The sequence below is a fragment of the Neurospora tetraspora genome (genome assembly GCF_033439725.1).
Source record: "Neurospora tetraspora strain CBS 560.94 chromosome Unknown B0H65scaffold_2, whole genome shotgun sequence".
Taxonomy (NCBI): Eukaryota; Fungi; Ascomycota; class Sordariomycetes; order Sordariales; family Sordariaceae; genus Neurospora; species Neurospora tetraspora.
The window spans coordinates 4631891-4651302 of NW_026944384.1; the positions used below are offsets into that span (position 1 = coordinate 4631891).

A 19412-nucleotide genomic window follows, 5' to 3' on the forward strand; every position below is an offset into this window, starting at 1 on the left:
GGGTTTGGTTTTGGCGTTGGAGGTGCTTGTGTTGCTTGATAATCTGGTTGCGCACGTTTGCTTTGGTTTCGATGGGTTGTATCGAAGTGCATAGAGATGATCTTATGGCACGAATCAAGACTTCGTGGTTTCACGGGGATAGCGTTAGAAAGCGTTTGGAAAGTGTTCGTGCACTTATTTTTCCTTGCGGTACATACGAGTTGGACAGACATGCAGACAGACAGCCTGACAGACGGGCAGATCACAGATCACAATAATGGTTACAATGTACTTGTAGAGAGAAATCCTGGAACTGTTGATGGACATTAGAAGAATGCATGGCGTCCGGCCAGGATATTAGGAGGCCATGATTTCTTAAATCGTACATACACCCCATGTACTCATGTGCCCGGTGATACTTGACACCAAGATGGCTCCAACTGTATGTATCAGAGAGGTGGGTGAATCTCGTGAAAATACCCACAGAGCATCCCAGCCCTCGAAATGCGTGTAAAACATCCATCTGCTCTCAATCTCTCCAAAAGGGTATGTTTCACACCTCGCCAAACCTTCCTTCAGCGTCACTCTCCTCACCACCAACCCCAGCCCTTCTTCTTTTGAGAATCTGATGATGCTTCAGTGCTCGAAGCAGCAGCAGCCGCCGCTTCAGCCTCAGCCTCAGCCTCCTTCTCCTTTTCCTTCTCCCTCTGCAACTGCAAGGCCCGTACTTGAGCCTCAAGCTTGGTTATCTCAGCTGAGATGGTTCATAAGTGTGAGTGAGTGTCTCTTTTCTCTTTCAATCTAAACCGGTAACAAAAACTGGTACTTAGACAAGTGCGGTGAACGGAAAGGGAGGAATGAGAGGGATGGGTCATAATGATGAAAACTCACCCTGGCGCTCCTCCTTGATCTCATCAACCTCCAGCTTTGACCATCCCCAGTAGACGACCTGGTAGACGAACAGGGCGGTGAGTAGACACTTGGCTACGGGACGGGTGAAGGTCTTGTAGAATACGCCCTACACGTTTTGTGTTGCTGTCAGTGAATGCTTTGATAATAATGAAAGGGTTAACAGTGACATACCGTGGCCGAGGGCGGGTTTGAAGAAGAAGAAGAGTAGTGCCTCAGTTGGGATTGAACTTGGAGATATGTCCTGGGCAAAGGCTTGGTGTTCTGAGTGGTAGCCCTGGTGAGAGTGCGAAGGGCACTACCGGCCGCAGTCCTGGGAATCATGTTTACGGTGTTGGTTGAGTTGATGATTGACAGTTGATTTCGTTTCTGGATATAAGGGTAAATCCACTTCAAAGTGAAAAAGACAGGAATTGTTATGACGTCGTTATTCGTGAACTGGAAAAAACCGAGATGTCGGAGTAAGTTGATTGGTGTTTATGAGGCTTCGAATTTGTTCAAATGCAAGGAACATGCACGGGTCCCGTGTTGTAGTTCTATGGACCACAGAATTGGCGATACCCACAACCCCTCGGAGGTTCCGTCGGCGTCGTCGAAAATCGGGCGACGGTGCCCGCCCGCCCTTCCTTCCGAACGGACGGTACATACCCGGCCGCGAGCCGCTAAAACAGTCGCGGGCAGTTAGCGGCAATCACCCTAATTTGATGGATCGTCCGCTGCAGGGATCCCATCAGTTGCCGGAATACGGCCCACTCGCCAGGCGTGTTCGACAGGGGCATTGAGGGGAACCTCAGGGAGCGGACAGGGCAGTTTGGGGCAAGTGCCATCAACGACACATGGCCAGATCTGCCCCAACTGGATGGAAGGTCACTTTCGTTTCGTGTTTCCAAAAGTCCATTCCACTTGGCAATCTGTCCCCAATTCGTAATCGATTAACGAAGCTTCCCCCTTCCACTTCATAAGCAACCAGCGACCCCTTCGATATCAGCTTGTAATTTGCGCCACTCAGGGACCGATCACCAACTCTAGTCATCATCGTCGCATCTCTGTCAACCTATATACTATTCCATAACAGCAAGACGCATTACTGTCCGACAACTTGTCCGCGCCCAGCATTGCCAGCTATTCGCAGCATCTCCATTCCCATCCCTTCAAACCACACAACACAGACACAATGGTACGATCAACTCCCGCTTCAGCCCTTCGGTATCTCCTACGAGAATATCAAGGAACCGCACGGCGAAGCTCCAGCGTATCGACTCCAATCTTGCTAACCCCCTATCTCCAACCAGGCGCAAACACCCCAGCAAAGGCGAGCGAACCTCAAGTTCCAGAAGGACCAGGAGGCCCGTCGTGGCAAGTCGGAGGACCAAATCAAGAAGCGCGTAGAAAAGGCGCCCAAGTCCCCTATCTCCATGTTTTGGCTCGGTAAGAAGCACTGCGCCCACCATCCCCTTAACCATAAATCATACGCGAACTGGTTGACTAACAGTCAATTCACTTTTCCAGTTGTCCTCGGCTTTATCGTCTTCGGCGGTCTCGTCTTCGAAGTTCTTTCGCGTCTGTTCCTCAACTAAGAGCGGAAATACCACCGCCACCACGGAATGTACACACGGAATGAACACCATCATTTCCAATCTACCGAATATCAGACAGGTTGTCTACAGCTACGGTACTCAGCAGCATGGAGACTTAAAGGAGCTGGTCGAGGGCCAATGAAAGGCCACAGACTATCAGGATTGGCCACCGAGAGCCTGAAAATCAGGGGAAGCTGTCACGATAACGGAACATCCGCATAAGCAAGATGGGAATAGGACAACATAAGAGGAGGAAGTAGGGACGGGGGGGATCTTTTTAGCGCTTGGTTTGAGCGAAAGCGCCTGTAACACATATATATACCACGGATAATACGGGCAATGAAAAAGGAACCGGGGACTGATTTTGAGGTCACAGAAACAGAACAAAGGGGATTCTTTTCCTTATCTTCTGCTTAGTCGAGGAAAGAAAGGGCAATTTGCTTGAACTCATTAAATCCGAACATTTTTGCAAACTAACAACTGCAAAGGGTATTGCAACCAACCTGCCAGTGATTACTCCTGTCTTTTTACCAACAGTCCTGGGTTTATCACCAACTCCAACACGTGCTTCTGCGAGCAACAAACCCGGAGCATCGTCACCTTCTACGCACCCAGACCACGACGCTGACCACCCGTCTCGAACTTCTGGTGAATGCCGGCCTTGAACTGCTGCTCAAGCTCCTGAGACACCTGGTTGACGTCAAACGTCTTCTTCGCCGCAACGGCAGCGGCACCGTCGGCAGCAAGCTTCTTGCCGCCGAGCAACCTCATCATCTTGGACTGGCGAGATGCGCCGCCGTCGAGCGCGTTGACGTTCCAGTTGGCTGCGAGTACCGCTGCGGGGTTGGGGGTTGTGGTGGTGGTGTTGGTGGTGGTGGCGGCTGAAGTAGTTGTTGATGCTTTGGCCTCTGTGGTCTTGGTCTCGTCCTCCTTCTTCTTGTCCTTCTTCTCCTTTTTATCTTTCTTATCCTTCTTGGACTCCTTCTTGCTCTCAGCCTTCTTTTCCTTCTTCACAACGGGCTCTTCTTCTTCCTTGTCGTGCTTGCTCTTCTTGTCTTTCTTGTCTTTCTTCTCCTTCTTCTCCTTGTGTTTCTTCTCACTGCTGCTGCTGCTGCTGCTCTCCTTCTCGCCCTTGGACTTCTTGTCCTTCTTGGATTTCTTCTTCTCAGCCTCCTCCTCCTTTACGATCTTGGCGACCTTGGCGACCGGCTCCTCCTTCTTTTCCTCTTCGTCGTCATCGTCGTCGTGCTTCCGCTTCTTGTCCTTCTTCTCCTTCTTGTCCTCCTTGGACTCGGACTTGCTCTTCTTATCCTTCTTCTCCTTCTTCTTCTCTACCTTCTCGGTGCTGGTGGTCTCCTTGTCCTCCTCCGACTTGCGCTTCTTAGAAGAGGGCTTATCCTCCTCCTCCTCCTCCTCATCAAGCTTGTGTTTCGCGTCCTTAGACTTCTTGGATTTCTTCTCCTTCTTCTGTTCGCTGGACTGAGCGACGGCAACAGACTCGTCGGAAGCAGCGACAGCGGCGACTTCCGCAGTCTCGGGGCTGGATTTCTTAGAGGACTTCTTCTCCTTCTTTTCCTTCTTATCTTTCTTGCTTGGCACAGCTGCCTTGAGCTCTGTTTTTGAGGCGCCCATTTTGAGGGTCTGGTTGTAAAAACTAGGTGTGGAGATTTAATGAGATGATCCTTGAGTGAGAGGGAGCGAGGGCAATTACCTAGGTGGTGATGGACAGAACTGCACCGTTGTAAGAATTATCTCCTTGGGATCGTCGGTTTGTTCAGCTTGAATGTTCCTGAAAATGAAATTCGTAATTGGAAAAAAATTTGCTGTGCCGGTGGGGTGAGTTCTGATTTGTAGGTCGAAGGAGGAAAGAGGCTTCACAGAGAAAAGAAGATGAGAGAAAAGTTGTTGTAGCGCGTATAACCCTAACCCTGCTGAACATTAACATGAATGGTGATGTATCTTCCCCTGGCAAAACCATGGCAAAAAGGCATTAACGTCAATGAGAGTGAACAGATTGAATAGTACCTCCAGATGTACGAGGTGTTATTGATGTTTCTATGTATTACATGAATAACAGCGAGCGCGCAAGATGCGAAGTGTCCTGCTGTGTTCTAGAGCTGGTGGAAGCTATCGAGACGGCCCTAAACCAAGGGCAAAGTAGAAACGACAAACGATATTTGGGTATCTGAACCGGCCATACAATAATCATGAGCAAATGTGCCCTGAGACTCCTTCTATGCTCTTCTCTGCCTGAGCGACATACTCAATCTTAACTCCCCAGCACTACCGACTCGGGCTAAGCGGTCGGTTAAAGCCGCCGACACGGTTCATGTACTGGCGATACTCCGTCTTCTTCTCCTTCCGCACCGCACCAACATTGTTGCCCTTGACTTTCTGGTTCTTGGTCGTGCCAAAGCCGCCGAAGCCCATCATAGAGGCCATATCTCCAAGACCATCGTCCTCGACAACCACGTCGTCTTCCTCGTCCTCGTCCATGGGATCTGCGTCAAATCGTCCCCTCGACATATGTTCCTCTTCGTGCTCTTCTGTCTGCTCCCGGGACGACTGGCGCTGCTCCTCCGCATGAGTGATATCGGATCGGCGTTGGTCGTGTCCCTTGACCTTGAACGACACTGGTACCGGTGCCGCAGCAGCTGGGGCGTTCTCGGATTTCGACCTTATCGAAAGACGGTGATCGTCGTGTGCTGCTGTTTGTGAGGGGCTCCGTGGTGACTTCGCGTGTGGTTCTGGCTCTCGGGGCGGTGAGGCTGAGCGGCGGATATTTCTGTCTTTTGAGAGGTCTCTTCTGTCTTTCGGGGTGTTAGTGCGCTATTCCGTGTAGCTTGCGAAACGAGGGACAGCCCCTGCGAAGGGAGTGACTCCGGTTGCCAAACGTACCTCTGTCTGGTTTGCTCATGCCATCCTTATCGGCGTCACCCCGATCTCGGCGAGAGTCTCTGGGACCGTCGCGCCGGCCTCCTCTACCTCCGTCTCTGACCCTGTCATCGCGTCGATCGTGTCCGTCTCTCTCGCGAATCGGGGAGCGCGAGCGCCGGCGGTCACGGTCACGGTCACGATCGTGCCTGTCTCTGGATCGGGACCTGTATCGTCGGCTGTCCCTGTCTCGACCGTCTCGTCCACCCCTACCTCCTCTCCGACCACGGCTACGGTCGTGGTCTCGATCTCGCTCGCGATCGCGGTCGCGGTTGTCTCTGCCGTGTCTGTCTCTGTCGTTGTAGTCTTTCGCGCCCCCGCGGGGAGGGTTACGAGCGTGTCTATCCGCCATGCTTCGTGCTCGATAATCGCGAACGTAAGACCTGTAAGGTTTTGTTGGAAAAGATATGAATGATTTCACCCAGAAAGTGAATGTCCTTGATGACGTTGTATGGGGAAATTCTGGAGCATTCAAGAAGAGGCGGCTGAAACTAGGCGAAAGCTGCAGGCCAAATTGTAGGCTTGGCGGCCGCTGCAAGGCTGGATGCAGGCGCCGATCATGTGGAGTCCGTTTGTTTGTAGCGATAAGATAAGCCACGGACCCCTGCACCGACCCCACCACCCCGCGATGGACTTCCCTTCGGTGCAGGCCTTCAAGGTTCTGAATGCCCTGATGGAGATGTCCTGCCCAAAGTGTTTGTGAATATACCGGTAAAAGTACCATTGCTTCAGTCCCAGGCGGTTTCCAGAGTTAGACAGTAAATTGAGTTTGCGGATAAGGTTCGAACAGTAAAGGTATCGGGCTTCAGTAACTTCATTATCTCTGCAACTCGGCTCTTCGGGCGATTAGCTTTGTCGTCCTGGTCAATATGGGAGTGCAGGATAAGGGAGGGCACAGTACCTCGTCAATAACCTCATCATGCGAGTTGGATTGCTGTAGACATCTTGACCCAGGGCATCCCTCCCCTTTCCCCTGGTCGACTTTGAGACAGAGACAACGCCGGGTCTCTCACCAGACTTTCCTCAAATCTCGTCTTCCTCATCATCAAAATCATCTTCCCTGCCCATGTCATACAGAATCCGGCCTCCCTCCCCTCCACCGACCTCTGTCTGCGCGTCAAAGTACGGCAACACAATCCCTTCCCTATCACTCCTCTGCTTCTCCGTCAACCCCAAATTGAACGTGGTATCCGCCATCTCTCCCTCCGCACCGCCCTCCGCGTCCTTCGGCGGCGCAAACAGCGGATGATCCGAAAGCAGTGACAGACTCGCGCCGGCACTGCCCTTTTGAGTCGACGGGCTCAGTATAAACCTCTCAGCCACGGCTCTCCCGCTGCGCCTCCTCATCTCCATTTCCACCACGAGTCCCTCAGCTTGGTGGCCCGTCCGCAAGCCAACAAGCACGCCTTCGCGCCCTTCATGGAGCCCCCACTCTGGCTCGCGCAAGCTCCTCATTTGCGCCCGCTTGGTCTCGACGGCCTGGTAGAGACTCGAAACCTTGAAGATGGCGGTGGCCATATGTGACAGGAGGGTGAGCGGATGGGGTTCGTACTCGTTGACGGTTCGGGGGAGAACGAGCGGTACGTCGTTGTGGTAGACGGCGACGAGGGAGGCGAACGGGTTGATGATGCTGCCGAAGAAGAGGGGGAGGGCGTGTGGCTCTTTCGAGGCAAGGGGGTTTAGCGAGTCAACCACGATCAGAAATCCTTTTGGGTAATGTTAGCTCATGTTTCTGTGCTAGTGTGGTTGGTGGACTTACTCTGGGAGCTCGTGGCAGCATCTTTGGGTGTTTGGCCCTTGGGAGGAGCAAAATGTGAGGCGATCTCGGTTATGAGAGCCGTGACTGACTTGCCCCTGGCCTTGATGAAGATATCGACATCACGGGGCTTCCTGACAGTAGTAAATGAAACAAAGAGTACTTTACTACGGGCAAGCTGTGCGCGTGTTAGTTGATGAAGCGCAAAAAGACTTGGAAGGAAACTTCTTACCTTGCCTCTGCTGATGAATTCCTGTATAAGTGGTCCTGCACCTTGTTCAAGGGTATCGAGAATAAGTGTGAGTGGGCTTGCGCTGTCTCGAAGGTTTAGCAGTTTCTGAAAGAGCAGCAGGCTGTGGGAGCGATGGTGCGTTTGAGCCGAGGGCGCCATCTTGAGCCTTGGTTGGGATGACCTTAAAATGTATTTGGACCAGCCTCGTATAACTGGGGGCGGAGATAAAGAGTTAGAAGCCCAAATCAAAGTACTTTGACGAAGTGTTGTGTTATGATTTTGAGGCCCTGCTTGTTGAATGAGAGAAGGTTGAAAGTGCTGGCCAAGAAATAGATTTTAGGGCTGCGAAGAGGATCGCAGTTCTCGCAAACTTTCGGTAACCATCCTTCACACCAAAACACTCGGTCCCATCCCCTACGTAATTGAAAACTGGCCAACCCGGAAGCGTAACGAAGTATCATAGTATTCAAAAATTACGAATCCTAGGAAGAGTTGAAAGTGAGTGAGTGATATTGGGGGTGTGTGCAAAACTTTTGCAAAAAAAAGATTGGTCTCTCCCGCCGGGAATTGAACCCGGGTCTCGAGCGAATCGAACTGATGTTCAAGCTTGACAAGCTCACATACTGACCACTATACTACGGAAGACTTACAGTTGTGATCAACTGTCGTAGTGATTGTTGGAAGTTGCACCCCATCCTAGTATTTATATATTGCTGCCCAATTGGCATACCAGAACGCTTATCATCATTGTCGATGAAGCATTCAAGCATTGGTTACCACGAATGTCATAGTCACTGATGCACAAGCGAAGTTTTCTGGTTTAATATTACTCGTTGATCTTCTTGAATGGGTATCGCTAATCATCCATGAAACCTCTTGGAACTGACAGACATCTGTGCTTTTCTCTTCCGGCCTCAATCCGTGTTACAACGCTCAACTGTCCATGCTCTCAAAATAGGGTGCCAACAAAGGGATACTGCGTAAGACTGACTACGCATGTCCCGTCCGCCGCAAATTGCGTCTCCTCAGATATCATTATGTATTCGTGGCCCCAGGGCTTAAGCCTGCGATTGTGGTCACTTTAGGCTTCCCGAATCACCGCCCTAGTTCAAGTGACCATGAGATCTGTACCTTCTCCATAGTTAGGATGGTATATTGGTTACTGGTAAATGCGGCAGTAGTTTAAAGTTGGGAACCGTCAAAGATGAAGATCGGCATAAGTGTTCCTCGCTGGTGTTCTGTGTTCTATTGCTTCGAAGAAGCATCAATCGGCCTCTTGTGGTACTTCGAACCGTAGTTCGGTATACTGTGCCCCGTTCATATTGGAATCTCCACGACCGTTACCGTTGGGGTGATGTTTGGCGATGTGGTCTATACTCTGGGTACCCTCCGTGACGCCCTGGACAGATCCATTCGCCTCGGTCGCATCAAGAGATGCTGGATTGGCAGGAGGCACTTCTTGCATCACTGAAGCGCCCTTAGCGCGTCCAGGAAGAGCTGGAATTCAATCAGTATCGAAACATTGTTGCCATGTGCGAAAATCAACTTTACCTTTGTGCTGTTCATTTGCTATTGCCGTATTCTCGGACACTGCTACAGTAGCATCTGGCCCGAGCATCTCGTTCTTCCGGCTGGTTTTCTGAAGCAACTCCTCTGGTATCTTTGTCGCCCAGTCGTTCTCAAACTCCTTTCTCAGAAAATCATCATAGTCGCCTCGTTTGTGCTTCTCATGAGCGACCCAGGCCTCCTGAAGCCATTGTTCATCATGCCGACCCCGCTCAATGTTTTCAAGATACCGAGCACAATCGTATCTGAAATGATCATTATTGCGCAACGAGACAAGATCCGGTCGGGCATTCTCAGTCCCTGCATCCAGGATATGGCTGTCGTCGGGGAATTTGGCGAGAATGTCTTTCCTCTCCTCTGGTGTCAACACGTCCCATGCTTGCGGGAGCAGCAGTATGGCCTATGGTCAAGTGTCAGAACATCGATGTGGGATAACTCTAGCATGTCTGAAAGAGGGAAGAGGTACGAACTCTAAGATCAGCATTGGTAAGAGGGGAATTCTCATCGGTATAGACGAAAGGTGCTTCCCACTTTCTGTCCAGGTTTGTTTTTTTTGGCGCTGCTCCGGCATGTTGTGGCCTTTTAGCAGTGCTAGATTTGTCTTGATCCGAGGCTTTACGCTTTCTGGGCTCAGTATCCAGTTGCTCACCACTGCTTTCAGAACGACGTGTGTCTCTTGAACTCTGTGCATCGCCGTTTAGAACGGCGTCCTCTGGCGTTTGCCCACTTGCATTTTTGCGGGCCCTTTTCGTCACTGTGCTTGGGTCCTCGTTTTTCGGACCTTTGAAGTCCTGTCCATTGATCGATGGATCGGTGACTGCTGCTGCTCCGATTTTCGGTATATCGACTTCCTTCTTGACTTCCGGGTTCTGTACTGCCGAATCCTCGTGCGAATTGGACGAACCCAAAGCTTTTGGCTCGCCCCCATCCGCTGGAACGGCCTCAGCCTTGGACAACGCTGGACGAGCCGCTGCTGAAATTCCTTTCCGCGGCTGTTCAAAAGCGTAAACACAATGCGTGCCAGATCCAGAACATCGCGAGCAGATCGGCTTCTCTTTAAGGCACTATCGCAGCTGTCAGACACAAAACAATCGGGGAATATCAGGATCTCTGACCAACCAACCTTGAGCTTCTTCTCACGGCAAGGAGTACACGCGCCCCTCGTCAGTTTTGGCTTGAGTGTATTGCGTGAATCAGCCACATCCTGCTTGGAATTAACTGGTTCAGGCAATGGTGTTCTCTCCTTGGGGATGGGACTTGGTGCAGCCGATGGCGCAGCCGCTTCTTCTTCACGTGTTGGAACTTCTGGCTCTTTGACTGGTTTTCTCTTCTTGAGGACGGGACTTGGTACAGCTGATGGCGCAGCCGCTTCTTCTTCACGTGTTGGAACTTCTGGCTCTTTGACTGATTGTGGTCTCCGTGGTGGGAGATTTATTGCGGTCCAGGATGTAGAAGCTTCTCCTTCTGGTTCCTGAGGTTCTGGTTGATTTGATGGTCGAGGTACTGTCTTGTTTTCTGGGGAAGCACTTGGTGCCGCCAACGGCATAGTCAGTCCTTCTTCAGGTTCTTCAGGTCCTTGAACCTCTGGCTCCTTGACAGATCGTTTTTTGACGGCTGGCTTTTTGACTGCTGGCTTTTCGATTGCTGACTTTTCGACTGCTGACTTTTTGGCTGCTCCCTTTTTGGCTGCTGGCTTTTTGACTGCCGGACTTGTGACCACGAGTTCTTCGACTGCTGGTTCTTCGATCGCTGGTTCTTCGACTGCTGGCTCTTCGGTTGCTCGCTCCTCCAAAGCCACCTGCGCAGCCGTATCGGTCTCCTGCACATGAGTGCCATTCCAGTCCCCAGTCACGCTCCAGGGAGGAGAAGGCGGAGGGGAGGAGAGGACGGAGGAGAGCGGGGAACTACTTCCTTCTTCAGCCATCCTTCAGAACACCTTTAGTTGGCCGCCTTGCCTGGAGAGGGAAATCTGAGATTTGGAGATGTTCAAAAAGCGATCGAATCCAGGAATGTTGGTTTGCCGGCAAAGAATAATCACCGTCAAGTCAGATACGGGGTCAGGTCTGTGATGCTTGGTTGTTGTGATATTAAATCGATACCAGATAGCGTGAATTGGCACAGTTGCGCCGTGAAAGTCCCCGTCTGTCTGTCGTATGTCGATGATGGTTCATGCGGCCGATATGACTGTGGTTACATCTGCGAACAAACTGATATCTGGTGGAAGGAAAGAGGAGAAAGCGGGGGGTGATGAAGGTAGAGAATAAGATACGTTCGGGTAAAATTTGTGGTCAAACAAAACGAAGTGGTACTAGAGTACAAGTTGACGCGCAACGCTGGGAGGATGTGCAATGGAAGTGGAATTTGAGCCGGCATCAACCTGAACTGATATAGTGAATGATAAGTGAATGATCCACCTCCAGCTCCCCTTCCCCGTTGTTGTTCGGTTGAGGTTGCTCCTTCCCTATTGTGTGATGGACGAGATGGATGGGATGGAAGCTGAAGCTATGGCGCCAAGCACTTGCATGATGCACCCCGGAAGCTAGCTTGGAGATCCTACTAGGCGTGAATAGCGTTCGTACTATTCAACTAAACAGTACAAGTTACAGGGCCTGCTGCTTGAGCGTTCAAGACATTTCCAGCGCCAATATCGTCATCAATGCCCCGTTTAACAACTTGAATCCTTGACAAGGGACTTGCAATCATTGCATCAGTCTACTGTCTGGTGATATTTTATTTTCTTACTAGTAAAACGAGGTAGTAGAATGAAGAGAGGATAATAATACTATATTTCATCAGCAGTGGAAGAAAAACAGGCAACGAGAATATTGTCGGTCCAAGGTGGTTGCGATCATAGAAGCCACGTACCCGACATCTCCAACTCCCCCAACGCCTTTCTGGGCCGCGTTGTCACTCCTGCTCGTCATCACAAGCTTTAAACTTTCCCTTGTCCACTCTCCTCTCCAACAACACCAACTTGACAAACCCAAGCACGCAGCTGTCCTTACTAATATCCGGTTGCACGAGGACAACCAAGGTCACCACCAGCAAACAACGAACGAGGATTGACATAACATATTTTATTTACAATGATCCGCTCAACACAGATCGCACGGCTGGATGGTTCGTGCCCCCCTAACCAACCCCCTCGTCCCCATCTATCATCCGCCCACGGAGATGTCTTGCCTGATAGCTAACGCAAGACCCCCTTCAAAAACAGGCCTCATGCTCTGCGCCTCGGTCGACGACGAAGCCACCGAATCCTCCCTCGGCGAAGTCAAGTCCCAAGTCAAACTAATCCTGCGCCGCCTAACGCGCACCTCGGAACCACAAGCCAGCATCGAGAGCGGCTCTCTCTACACCTTGCACTACCTGATCCAGTCCGACATCGTGTACTTCGCCATCACGGACCGATCGTACCCGCGCAAGCTAGCCTTCACGTACCTATCCGACATCGCGGGCGAGTTCGCGACGACGCACACGCCCCAGCAGCTCATGAACCCGACGCTGCGGCCTTACGCCTTCATGGACTTTGACAGCTTCATCAGCCGCACCAAGGCGACGTACAGCGACACGCGCGCGACGCAGAACCTGGATAAGCTGCATGATGAGCTAAGGGACGTAACTAAGGTCATGACGAAGAACATTGAGGATCTGCTGTACCGCGGCGACAGCCTGGAGCGCATGGGCGAGCTGAGCAGTCGGTTGAGGGACGATAGTAAGAAGTACAAGAGGGCGGCTGTTAAGATTAACTGGGATCTGCTTCTGAAGCAGTACGGGCCGTTTGCGGCGGTTGGCTCTATTATTGTTTTCTTCTTGTGGTGGAGGTTCTTCTTTTGAGCTGATCACATGGGGGCATCATCGTTAGCGGGTTATACACGACACCGTCAGGCTCTGTATAATGCTGTGACGGATAGGCTACGTGGATTCTGTAATTATTTTAATATGTGTGTGTACGGCATTGGTTTTTTTGGCGGCTTGACCTAGCATGGAGTTTGGGTAAAAGGGGGGACGAACGCAAAAAGGACGTTTGGCCGGGTGAATTATCAGCTATCAAGACATGTTCTTATAAGTTTCTTGCATTCAACTCCTTCATCCGATGATGACTTCGCAAAGCCTGACAGGGCCTCTACAGACTGCTGTACTCCAATGCCACCGGCGCTCATTCATGCGTATCTCCAGGTTGATCTCAGACCGGTATCTGTTCTATCCAACGCCATGCATTCGTCAAGCGCCGATACAAAATCTACCCCTGAGAGGGCCTACTACCAGTCTGCTTCCCTGCTTGAACCAGAAGGCCTTTCCCCCCTAACTCCAGCCCAAACCGCCAATTTTTTTTTTCTCAATCCAGAACAGAAACCGAGAGACCCTGGACACTAAGCCCAAACTCGAACCACCCGTGACAACCGCCATCACATAACCAAACAACTTCCCGCCGCCTTCGGCAATAACGCCGGTATACTCGGCACCGGTAGCGCCGTATGATACCACTCCAGATGCTCCTGAAAGCTGGCCAAGTCCTCGAACCCCCTCTCGTCCTGCGCCCACTTCACCTCATCCTCGCTGTCCTCGCCCTGATCCACGTACGTGTACTCGTCGCAGTAGGGGCACCATATCCTCGCCAGCCAGTCGCCGGGGACGGGAGCCATGTGGTTCGCTATCGCTATCGGCGCGAAGACGACGGTTTTGGCTTCGCCTGTTTTGGCACTTAGGCCTTGGGCTTGCCAGTGGGGGTATGTGGTTTCTGTTGTTGTTTCTGTTTGTGCTGTTGTGGTGGTTCCTGAAAGTTGGGGATTTGTTGCTGCTGGGTATGATGCCGTCACTATGGTCGGTAATATGAGCTTCCTGGGAGAGTTTGTCGCTGTCGTCGTTGACGTCGGAAGAGTACTTGTCGCCGTACTTGTACTCCCTCCTCCATTCGACTGATCCAACGCCGTCCTCGTAGATGGCATCCTCTGTAGATCCGGCCAGACGATGAACCCGTCGCAAAAGTCGCACACAAAGGCCACGTCGTGCTCCCCAAACCTCTCGAACCTCCCGACCGCGTTGCAGCATGGAACCAGATCCTCAAGGCTTAACCTCCTCCCCCTTCTCAACGCCGGCCGTAACCCTTCATCCGTTGGCCCTTTCCCTTGCTGCTGCTGTTGGTGTTGCTGATACTCATGCCGTTGCCACGGCGGTATCCTCTCCAGGTCCCTGTGCTGCTGCTTCCCCCCTGCCCCTTCCCTAGTCTCCTTTTCCCGCTTCTCCTCTTCCTTCTGCTTCCGTATTCGCTCAGCTTCCTCGTTCCTTCGTTGCTGGCGATACACCTGGTAGGCGCCCAGACATCGCATCCACGTCCCTTCCTGCTCGGCCGCGAATATGCGCCGAGCGGCGTGGCATTGGGTGCGATGAAGCTCTAGTTGGAGTTCCTTGGTCTCGCTGAGCCAGGTTGGGTTGATGGGCCCGCCTTGCCGGATCCAGTCTTTGAAGTTGCGGGCGTGAAATTCGTATTTGATCAGGAGGGCGCGCAGTTCGTTGAGAGATTCGGCTTTTGTGAGAAGGGTTAGTGGTAGAGCGGGTAATGAGAAGCTTTGTCTAAGTGGTTGTGTTGGGAAAGGAGTGAGGATAGTGGTGAAGGTGGTGAGTGAAAGTGCCAGGCGAAATAGTAAGACAACAGTAGAAGAAGGATGACTTTTGCTTGACAAGAAAGAGCAAGATGAGAGTGAGAAGACATTAGAAATATCATGATATACTTACGAGTCCTGTCTCCTTCATAGTAAAACTGCCCATTGACCAAGACACCAAGTTCCTGGAAATCCGTCTTTGCATCATCCAATGCATCTTCAAGGGCGCGGATCTGCTCAAACTCATCAGGGCCCCAGTGGCGCTTGTCGGCAAATCTGAGTGCGCGGAGTGAGTCGCTCAAGTAGGTCGCAATGCTGGCCAACAGCGACCCGACCGTGTCGTTATTCTTGCTGGGACCTGCACTCATATCTTTCTGGCGATGGTTGCTTTTGCTGGCTATGATCTCTTTATATCGGATCCCCCTCCACCTCCTCCCGTTGATATCTTTTGTCTAAGCCGTTATCGTCCTGTGTCGTCGTGTTAAATCCTCTTATCAATGACTTGATTCCCTCGCCTAGCGCATGTTCAATGCCGCTTCAATAGTAGTAGATGACCGTAAGTAGACGTAGGCTGAACTACCAACGAGGCTCTCGTCACTAACAGAGGTCGAGCGGGGTCTGTAGACGAGACTATCTGTCTAGGTATCTCTACGAATGCGCAGCGTTGGGTTGTTGTCGTCCGTCGTCATCAAGTGGATACCAAGAGCTCCGATCCGGTAGCTGTACTATGAATGAAGTGAAGGAAGAATTTCATCATCGAGTTGAACATGTGAGAAAGGGGCCAGTCAGGAAAAGAAATATCACATGGAAGACTCGGTCGCCCAGGAAGGAAATGGGGATGGATGTTGAATCGTTGTGCAACGGGGTTCGGGGCCCGGGCGCTTGGAAACGATCCGACGGTTACGGCGGGACCTAAGCTATTGAAAGGGCCCTGTGGAGCTCTCCTTGGCGGAGGCAGGCAGACGTGCTTGGAAGCCGCTGTACAAACACAACACAACAAGTTGTCCTAGGGAAGAAGTGGAAGTTGCTATGGCAGCGCGGAACAACGGGTAACAAGGGAACAGGGGCTGTAATTGTCCTGATCACCATGGACCCTGGCGGGGAATCAGGATGGGCGGCCTCTGGGAGTCGAACCGGGCCAGCCAAACTTCTCAAAACGGAACCCTGCAAAAGGACAGCAAGGTGCTCAGCCAGGGTTACTTTTTGACTCGTGTTGTTGGTGATGGGAGTCCCCTCGTATCCCGTCCGGGAGAATAGGACGGGGGTTTAGGGACGGTTTGTTTGCAAAACGTGGGGATCGTGGAGATCTTGGCGGGCCGCGGGCGCATTTACTAAGTAGGTGCCCCTGAACGTCCTGGACCAGGGCATTACATATAACTATTTTCAGATCGGATGCCACGAGCCCTTCATTTCCCGAAAACCACCCGTTGGTAATGACATCTGCCTCTGCTTGTAGCCTCCAGCTTCGACGACGGAGAGGGGAAAGCATCTTACTATCCAATGGATAACGGTTGCAACCCACCCCAGGCTCAGCCCTACAACTAGAGGTATCCGATGATGACCGACGGCATGGTGGGTATGACAGTCGATGCTTTCTGGCTGATATAGCTATATATTACCATTCGTACGACGTCACGGCTGTTGTTCAGCTTGTCATATTTCTCAAGATATAGGCTTACCATTGACCAGCCGTGGGTGTATCCCTGACACCCGCCCCCACAGAAAGCACCAGCTCACCAACACGTAAATCATGTGCTCTATATTAGTGTATATATATGTTTTCTGGGATCGTTTTTGCCAGTCTCCAAAACGCGGATCCCTTTTTTACCCTGATGCAATTGTGCCGGACGAGTCCGACATCGTGCTCCATCAAGTTCACTTCCTCTTCTTCGCTTTGCCAGTCTCCGTTCCGCTAGCCTTCTCGGATGTAGTTCCCACAGTCTGTTCTTCAGTCGGTGCAGGAAGTACCGCCTTCTGCCCCTCCGCCTTCTTTTCCTCAACGGCGTCATCCTCACCACCCTGCCCGAACTCGTTGACACGGGTGTAGTCGACCTTGTATGCCCATCTCTGATACAAATAAATAAAGAAGATGATGTCATCGCGGAAAGTAGCAAGGCGATGGAGGAAGGGCATCTTGATGGTGAAAGCAAACAAGTCGTCGATGAAGGTATTGAGGAACTTGTACATCATGGCCTTGCCAGGCATGTGAGCAACGCTCTTGAGACGGTAGTTGATGTAGAGCGAGGGAACCATCATCAGGAATCCATATGCGTAAACCGAGCCGACGAGGGTGGCGATGACGAAAGAGTACCACGACTTGTGGGTGTCGTAGATAAGCGAGTAGATAGCATAAGCGATCAGAAGAGGAACGCCCGCAATGTACATGTACTTGAAAGCGATTTCATCGTACTCCTTGGTCTTTTCCTCTGTCTCGCTGAGCTTGTGCTTGTCCTCAAAGGAAATACGGTATGGTATGATGGATCCAGGTGCAGGGCGAATCCGCACGTTGACCACTGTCGTAATCTTCCATAGCTCAATAAGAATACCGACGCCCTGAGAGCCGAGAATCATCCAGCTAGTATTCTGCGACTGGTCGACCAGGTACAAGAAGATGATAGTTTGCATGAACACATTGGCGAGGATGGAGCGCACCGAGATGCCAACGTTGTCCTTCTTCTTGCGATAATGAGCGATGTCGGAACCGAACGCAAGCGTTTCGAGAATCATGTGCGCGATACTGGCAAAGATGGTGATACCGAGAAGGATGGGGTTGGAATCCAGGAAGATTTCCTTGATCATTTCGATCTCGCTGCCATCGCTGCCCGTGGTCAAGGGATTCCCGAAAGCCGCCGCACGCGCCGCTTCCTTGGCGCTGAGGTCGATAGACGCCATAGTCTTGAATTTCCATCCCGCCAGGTTGTTCAGATCAATGCGCATGGGCATGGTCTTGATCGTCTCGTTGATGATGGTCATCTGACTCTTGAGCTGCCAGAAGGTATTGACAAAGAGGATCGGGTAGTACCAAGTGTTCTGACCGGTGCCGTCCCTTGCACCGGTGGCCTCGAGGCGGAGAAACTGGCGTTCAGCTGGGTGCGTTTGGGCAAAAGGCATGGAACCGGTATTGGGGATGAAGGAGAGCGAGATGTTGGGGTGGTAGTAGTTAGTGATAATGGGTCCTGATGGTTGCTCTTCTTCCACCTCCTCCACCTCCTCAACAGCATCCTCCTTGCCAGCAAGTAGGTTCCTGGTCTTGAATTCCTTCTTTCTGGGGATGTAGTGGGTCAATGGCCACACGAAATGGTATGCAGAACCAGGATCGTAGTTGGGCTGGGTCGGGTCGAGGAGGGCACCGGACAAGCCAACATAGAAATGACCCCAAAGCGTGCCATTCTTCTGAACCTCGGTGGGAATGTCGATGGTCCTTTCCTCAGTGCGCGCGTCGCTCCAATTGCCGATTGTAAACTTCTTTTCCTGGAACACCACCTTATCCGCCGAGGTCTGCTTCAACGGGGTCGGAACGAAGGACGGGGAAATAGTGACTATGATATCAACCTGGCTGTTCTCGGGCCAGATGGGCGCAATAAGCTGAGGAACTCGGTTGTAGACGGCGCCATCATCGAGCCGTTGGGGGCGCTGGTCATACGGAGGTACGCTTGTCGAGACTTGGACGGTCTGTCCGGTGGTCGCGTCCTGAACTGTTGCTGTCTTCTGTCCACCGCCCATAAACTGCTTCATAACGAGCTGCATCAAGGCCCACATTGCAACGGCCTGGATGATCTTGGAGAACATGGAGGACTGGATAAGCCTAGACTGTCAGAATCTATTCCATGATACACCGCTCCAGCTTGGGATTGATAACTTGCGCCTTGCTGCTCCTCCTGCCGCGCAGGCTGGCGCTGGGCGCCATTTCCTTCGGGCATCTTGGGAAAAGTGACGAATGGAGAACAATTAAAAGATGGTTGTTCCACTTGCGCCGAGCCAAGGTGATACTTATGGACTGTCGTTACCGCAGGACTCTGTTGTGAAGAGAGGCCCGGGCTGTGGTGATGGTGATGATGTTGACGGGAGGGGAACAGCATGGTACACTGCAATTTTCTGGTAGGGGACCTATAAACGAAGTGGGCCTACTGTCCTAGCTGTAGGTACTTGCCTCTCTACCCTGTTGAGGCTCCAAGCTAGGTACTCTCTGTTTGGCAGAACCCGGAAGCTGGCACCAAGCTTCAGGTTCGCTGTCTCAGCGCTCCCGTCGGGACAGTCGGCGGGGAAACAGCAAGGGTCCAAACATTCGAACATGTCCACTTCAACTTCGATCGAGTGATCAAGCTTTGACATCCCAACTCCAAGCAACCTTGTCCATACAGTTCACAGCTTCATAACACCACAATCAGTTTGACATCGCGTGACTAAGAATCCGGAGTCGATTGGCTGTTACGCCGTGTTACCCTATACTTTGAGGTTTGAACCATTCACTGCCGAGAACCAGAGTACATACGAACGGTGCCTTCCCGGAAAGGCATCCCGCGATGATGGTTCCTCCTGTCAAAGTATCAACACTCCCGTGTCATAAGGTACATTCCAGTTGCAAAAGTCCACCCTCGCGCGTCACAGACACAAAAGTTATGATGCCGTTCTTATAAGTGGAAGTTGATTCACAGAACAAATGACCTCCTGGCTTCGAACATCTGGGTGCTATGTCCTGCGGCTTCTCCCGGCATAACGAGGCCAGCAACAATCCATTTTATTCGCAACGAGCTTGACAATCAACAATCCAATTCACCTGCTCTGTCCATTGTTCTCGGAATGTTCGTCTGAATTTTACTAACGCCCTTTGCCATCTTCGCGAGGATTCGATCTTG

At 51.7% G+C, this 19412-nt stretch overlaps 8 protein-coding genes and 1 non-coding gene across 9 annotated transcripts; 2 read left to right on the plus strand and 7 right to left on the minus strand.

Annotated features, from left to right (window-relative positions):
* Positions 1 to 264: 264 nt before the first annotated feature.
* On the minus strand, positions 265 to 1692 carry B0H65DRAFT_125029 (uncharacterized protein). Its single transcript, XM_062820728.1, has 3 exons — positions 1063 to 1692; positions 871 to 997; positions 265 to 733 (listed from the first exon to the last, which is right to left on the minus strand). The coding sequence occupies exons 1-3, from the start codon at positions 1210 to 1212 to the stop codon at positions 570 to 572; spliced, it is 441 nt and encodes a 146-aa protein (XP_062684843.1). The 5' UTR covers positions 1213 to 1692; the 3' UTR covers positions 265 to 569.
* Positions 1693 to 2062: 370 nt separating this feature from the next.
* Positions 2063 to 2465, plus strand: B0H65DRAFT_546573 (uncharacterized protein; the record flags this gene model as incomplete). The annotated part of the gene is made up of 3 exons (XM_062829454.1): positions 2063 to 2140; positions 2181 to 2316; positions 2398 to 2465. 3 exons carry the CDS (start codon positions 2063 to 2065, stop codon positions 2463 to 2465), a joined length of 282 nt encoding a protein of 93 aa, XP_062684844.1.
* A 603-nt stretch (positions 2466 to 3068) lies between these two features.
* B0H65DRAFT_506938 (uncharacterized protein) lies at positions 3069 to 5751 on the minus strand (the record flags this gene model as incomplete). Its single annotated transcript, XM_062828104.1, has 3 exons — positions 3069 to 4119; positions 4753 to 5233; positions 5325 to 5751. The coding sequence occupies 3 exons, from the start codon at positions 5749 to 5751 to the stop codon at positions 3069 to 3071; spliced, it is 1959 nt and encodes a 652-aa protein (XP_062684845.1).
* A 671-nt stretch (positions 5752 to 6422) lies between these two features.
* On the minus strand, positions 6423 to 7546 carry B0H65DRAFT_506939 (Elongator complex protein 5; the record flags this gene model as incomplete). The annotated part of the gene is made up of 3 exons (XM_062828105.1): positions 6423 to 7105; positions 7159 to 7333; positions 7388 to 7546. The coding sequence occupies 3 exons, from the start codon at positions 7544 to 7546 to the stop codon at positions 6423 to 6425; spliced, it is 1017 nt and encodes a 338-aa protein (XP_062684846.1).
* Positions 7547 to 7939: 393 nt separating this feature from the next.
* Positions 7940 to 8032, minus strand: B0H65DRAFT_t119. Its single transcript has one exon. It is a non-coding gene; the product is annotated as a tRNA-Asp (tRNA).
* A 529-nt stretch (positions 8033 to 8561) lies between these two features.
* On the minus strand, positions 8562 to 11010 carry B0H65DRAFT_125138 (ASXH domain-containing protein). The gene is made up of 4 exons (XM_062820729.1): positions 10077 to 11010; positions 9424 to 10017; positions 8939 to 9353; positions 8562 to 8884 (listed from the first exon to the last, which is right to left on the minus strand). Exons 1-4 carry the CDS (start codon positions 10875 to 10877, stop codon positions 8652 to 8654), a joined length of 2043 nt encoding a protein of 680 aa, XP_062684847.1. The 5' UTR covers positions 10878 to 11010; the 3' UTR covers positions 8562 to 8651.
* Positions 11011 to 11639: 629 nt separating this feature from the next.
* On the plus strand, positions 11640 to 13011 carry B0H65DRAFT_458263 (protein transport protein sec22). Its single transcript, XM_062826392.1, has 2 exons — positions 11640 to 12073; positions 12171 to 13011. Exons 1-2 carry the CDS (start codon positions 12040 to 12042, stop codon positions 12788 to 12790), a joined length of 654 nt encoding a protein of 217 aa, XP_062684848.1. The 5' UTR covers positions 11640 to 12039; the 3' UTR covers positions 12791 to 13011.
* Positions 13012 to 13312: 301 nt separating this feature from the next.
* B0H65DRAFT_125177 (uncharacterized protein) lies at positions 13313 to 15103 on the minus strand. The gene is made up of 2 exons (XM_062820730.1): positions 14690 to 15103; positions 13313 to 14480 (listed from the first exon to the last, which is right to left on the minus strand). The coding sequence occupies exons 1-2, from the start codon at positions 14922 to 14924 to the stop codon at positions 13363 to 13365; spliced, it is 1353 nt and encodes a 450-aa protein (XP_062684849.1). The 5' UTR covers positions 14925 to 15103; the 3' UTR covers positions 13313 to 13362.
* Positions 15104 to 15979: 876 nt separating this feature from the next.
* Positions 15980 to 18830, minus strand: B0H65DRAFT_458269 (cleft lip and palate transmembrane 1). The gene is made up of 2 exons (XM_062826393.1): positions 18420 to 18830; positions 15980 to 18351 (listed from the first exon to the last, which is right to left on the minus strand). The coding sequence occupies exons 1-2, from the start codon at positions 18633 to 18635 to the stop codon at positions 16432 to 16434; spliced, it is 2136 nt and encodes a 711-aa protein (XP_062684850.1). The 5' UTR covers positions 18636 to 18830; the 3' UTR covers positions 15980 to 16431.
* Between the last annotated feature and the right edge of the window lie 582 nt (positions 18831 to 19412).

Excerpts from the sequence above, each read along its gene's own strand:
- B0H65DRAFT_125029 (XM_062820728.1), bottom strand. The coding sequence starts at position 1,212 with ATGATTCCCAGGACTGCGGCCGGTAGTGCCCTTCGCACTCTCACCAGG. Across the intron at positions 998-1,062 it reads CAAACCCGCCCTCGGCCACG|GGCGTATTCTACAAGACCTT; the intron begins GTATGTCACTGT and ends CAAAACGTGTAG. Across the intron at positions 734-870 it reads GATCAAGGAGGAGCGCCAGG|CTGAGATAACCAAGCTTGAG; the intron begins GTGAGTTTTCAT and ends GAACCATCTCAG.
- B0H65DRAFT_458263 (XM_062826392.1), top strand. The coding sequence starts at position 12,040 with ATGATCCGCTCAACACAGATCGCACGGCTGGATG. Across the intron at positions 12,074-12,170 it reads ACAGATCGCACGGCTGGATG|GCCTCATGCTCTGCGCCTCG; the intron begins GTTCGTGCCCCC and ends CTTCAAAAACAG.
- B0H65DRAFT_125138 (XM_062820729.1), bottom strand. The coding sequence starts at position 10,877 with ATGGCTGAAGAAGGAAGTAGTTCCCCGCTCTCCTCCGTCCTCTCCTCC. Across the intron at positions 10,018-10,076 it reads GCCGTGAGAAGAAGCTCAAG|TGCCTTAAAGAGAAGCCGAT; the intron begins GTTGGTTGGTCA and ends CAGCTGCGATAG. Across the intron at positions 8,885-8,938 it reads AGCAAATGAACAGCACAAAG|CTCTTCCTGGACGCGCTAAG; the intron begins GTAAAGTTGATT and ends ATTGAATTCCAG.
- B0H65DRAFT_125177 (XM_062820730.1), bottom strand. The coding sequence starts at position 14,924 with ATGAGTGCAGGTCCCAGCAAGAATAACGACACGGTCGGGTCGCTGTTG. Across the intron at positions 14,481-14,689 it reads CTATGAAGGAGACAGGACTC|CCGAATCTCTCAACGAACTG; the intron begins GTAAGTATATCA and ends TTCTCACAAAAG.
- B0H65DRAFT_458269 (XM_062826393.1), bottom strand. The coding sequence starts at position 18,635 with ATGCTGTTCCCCTCCCGTCAACATCATCACCATCACCACAGCCCGGGC. Across the intron at positions 18,352-18,419 it reads GGCAGGAGGAGCAGCAAGGC|TCCTCCATGTTCTCCAAGAT; the intron begins GCAAGTTATCAA and ends AGGCTTATCCAG.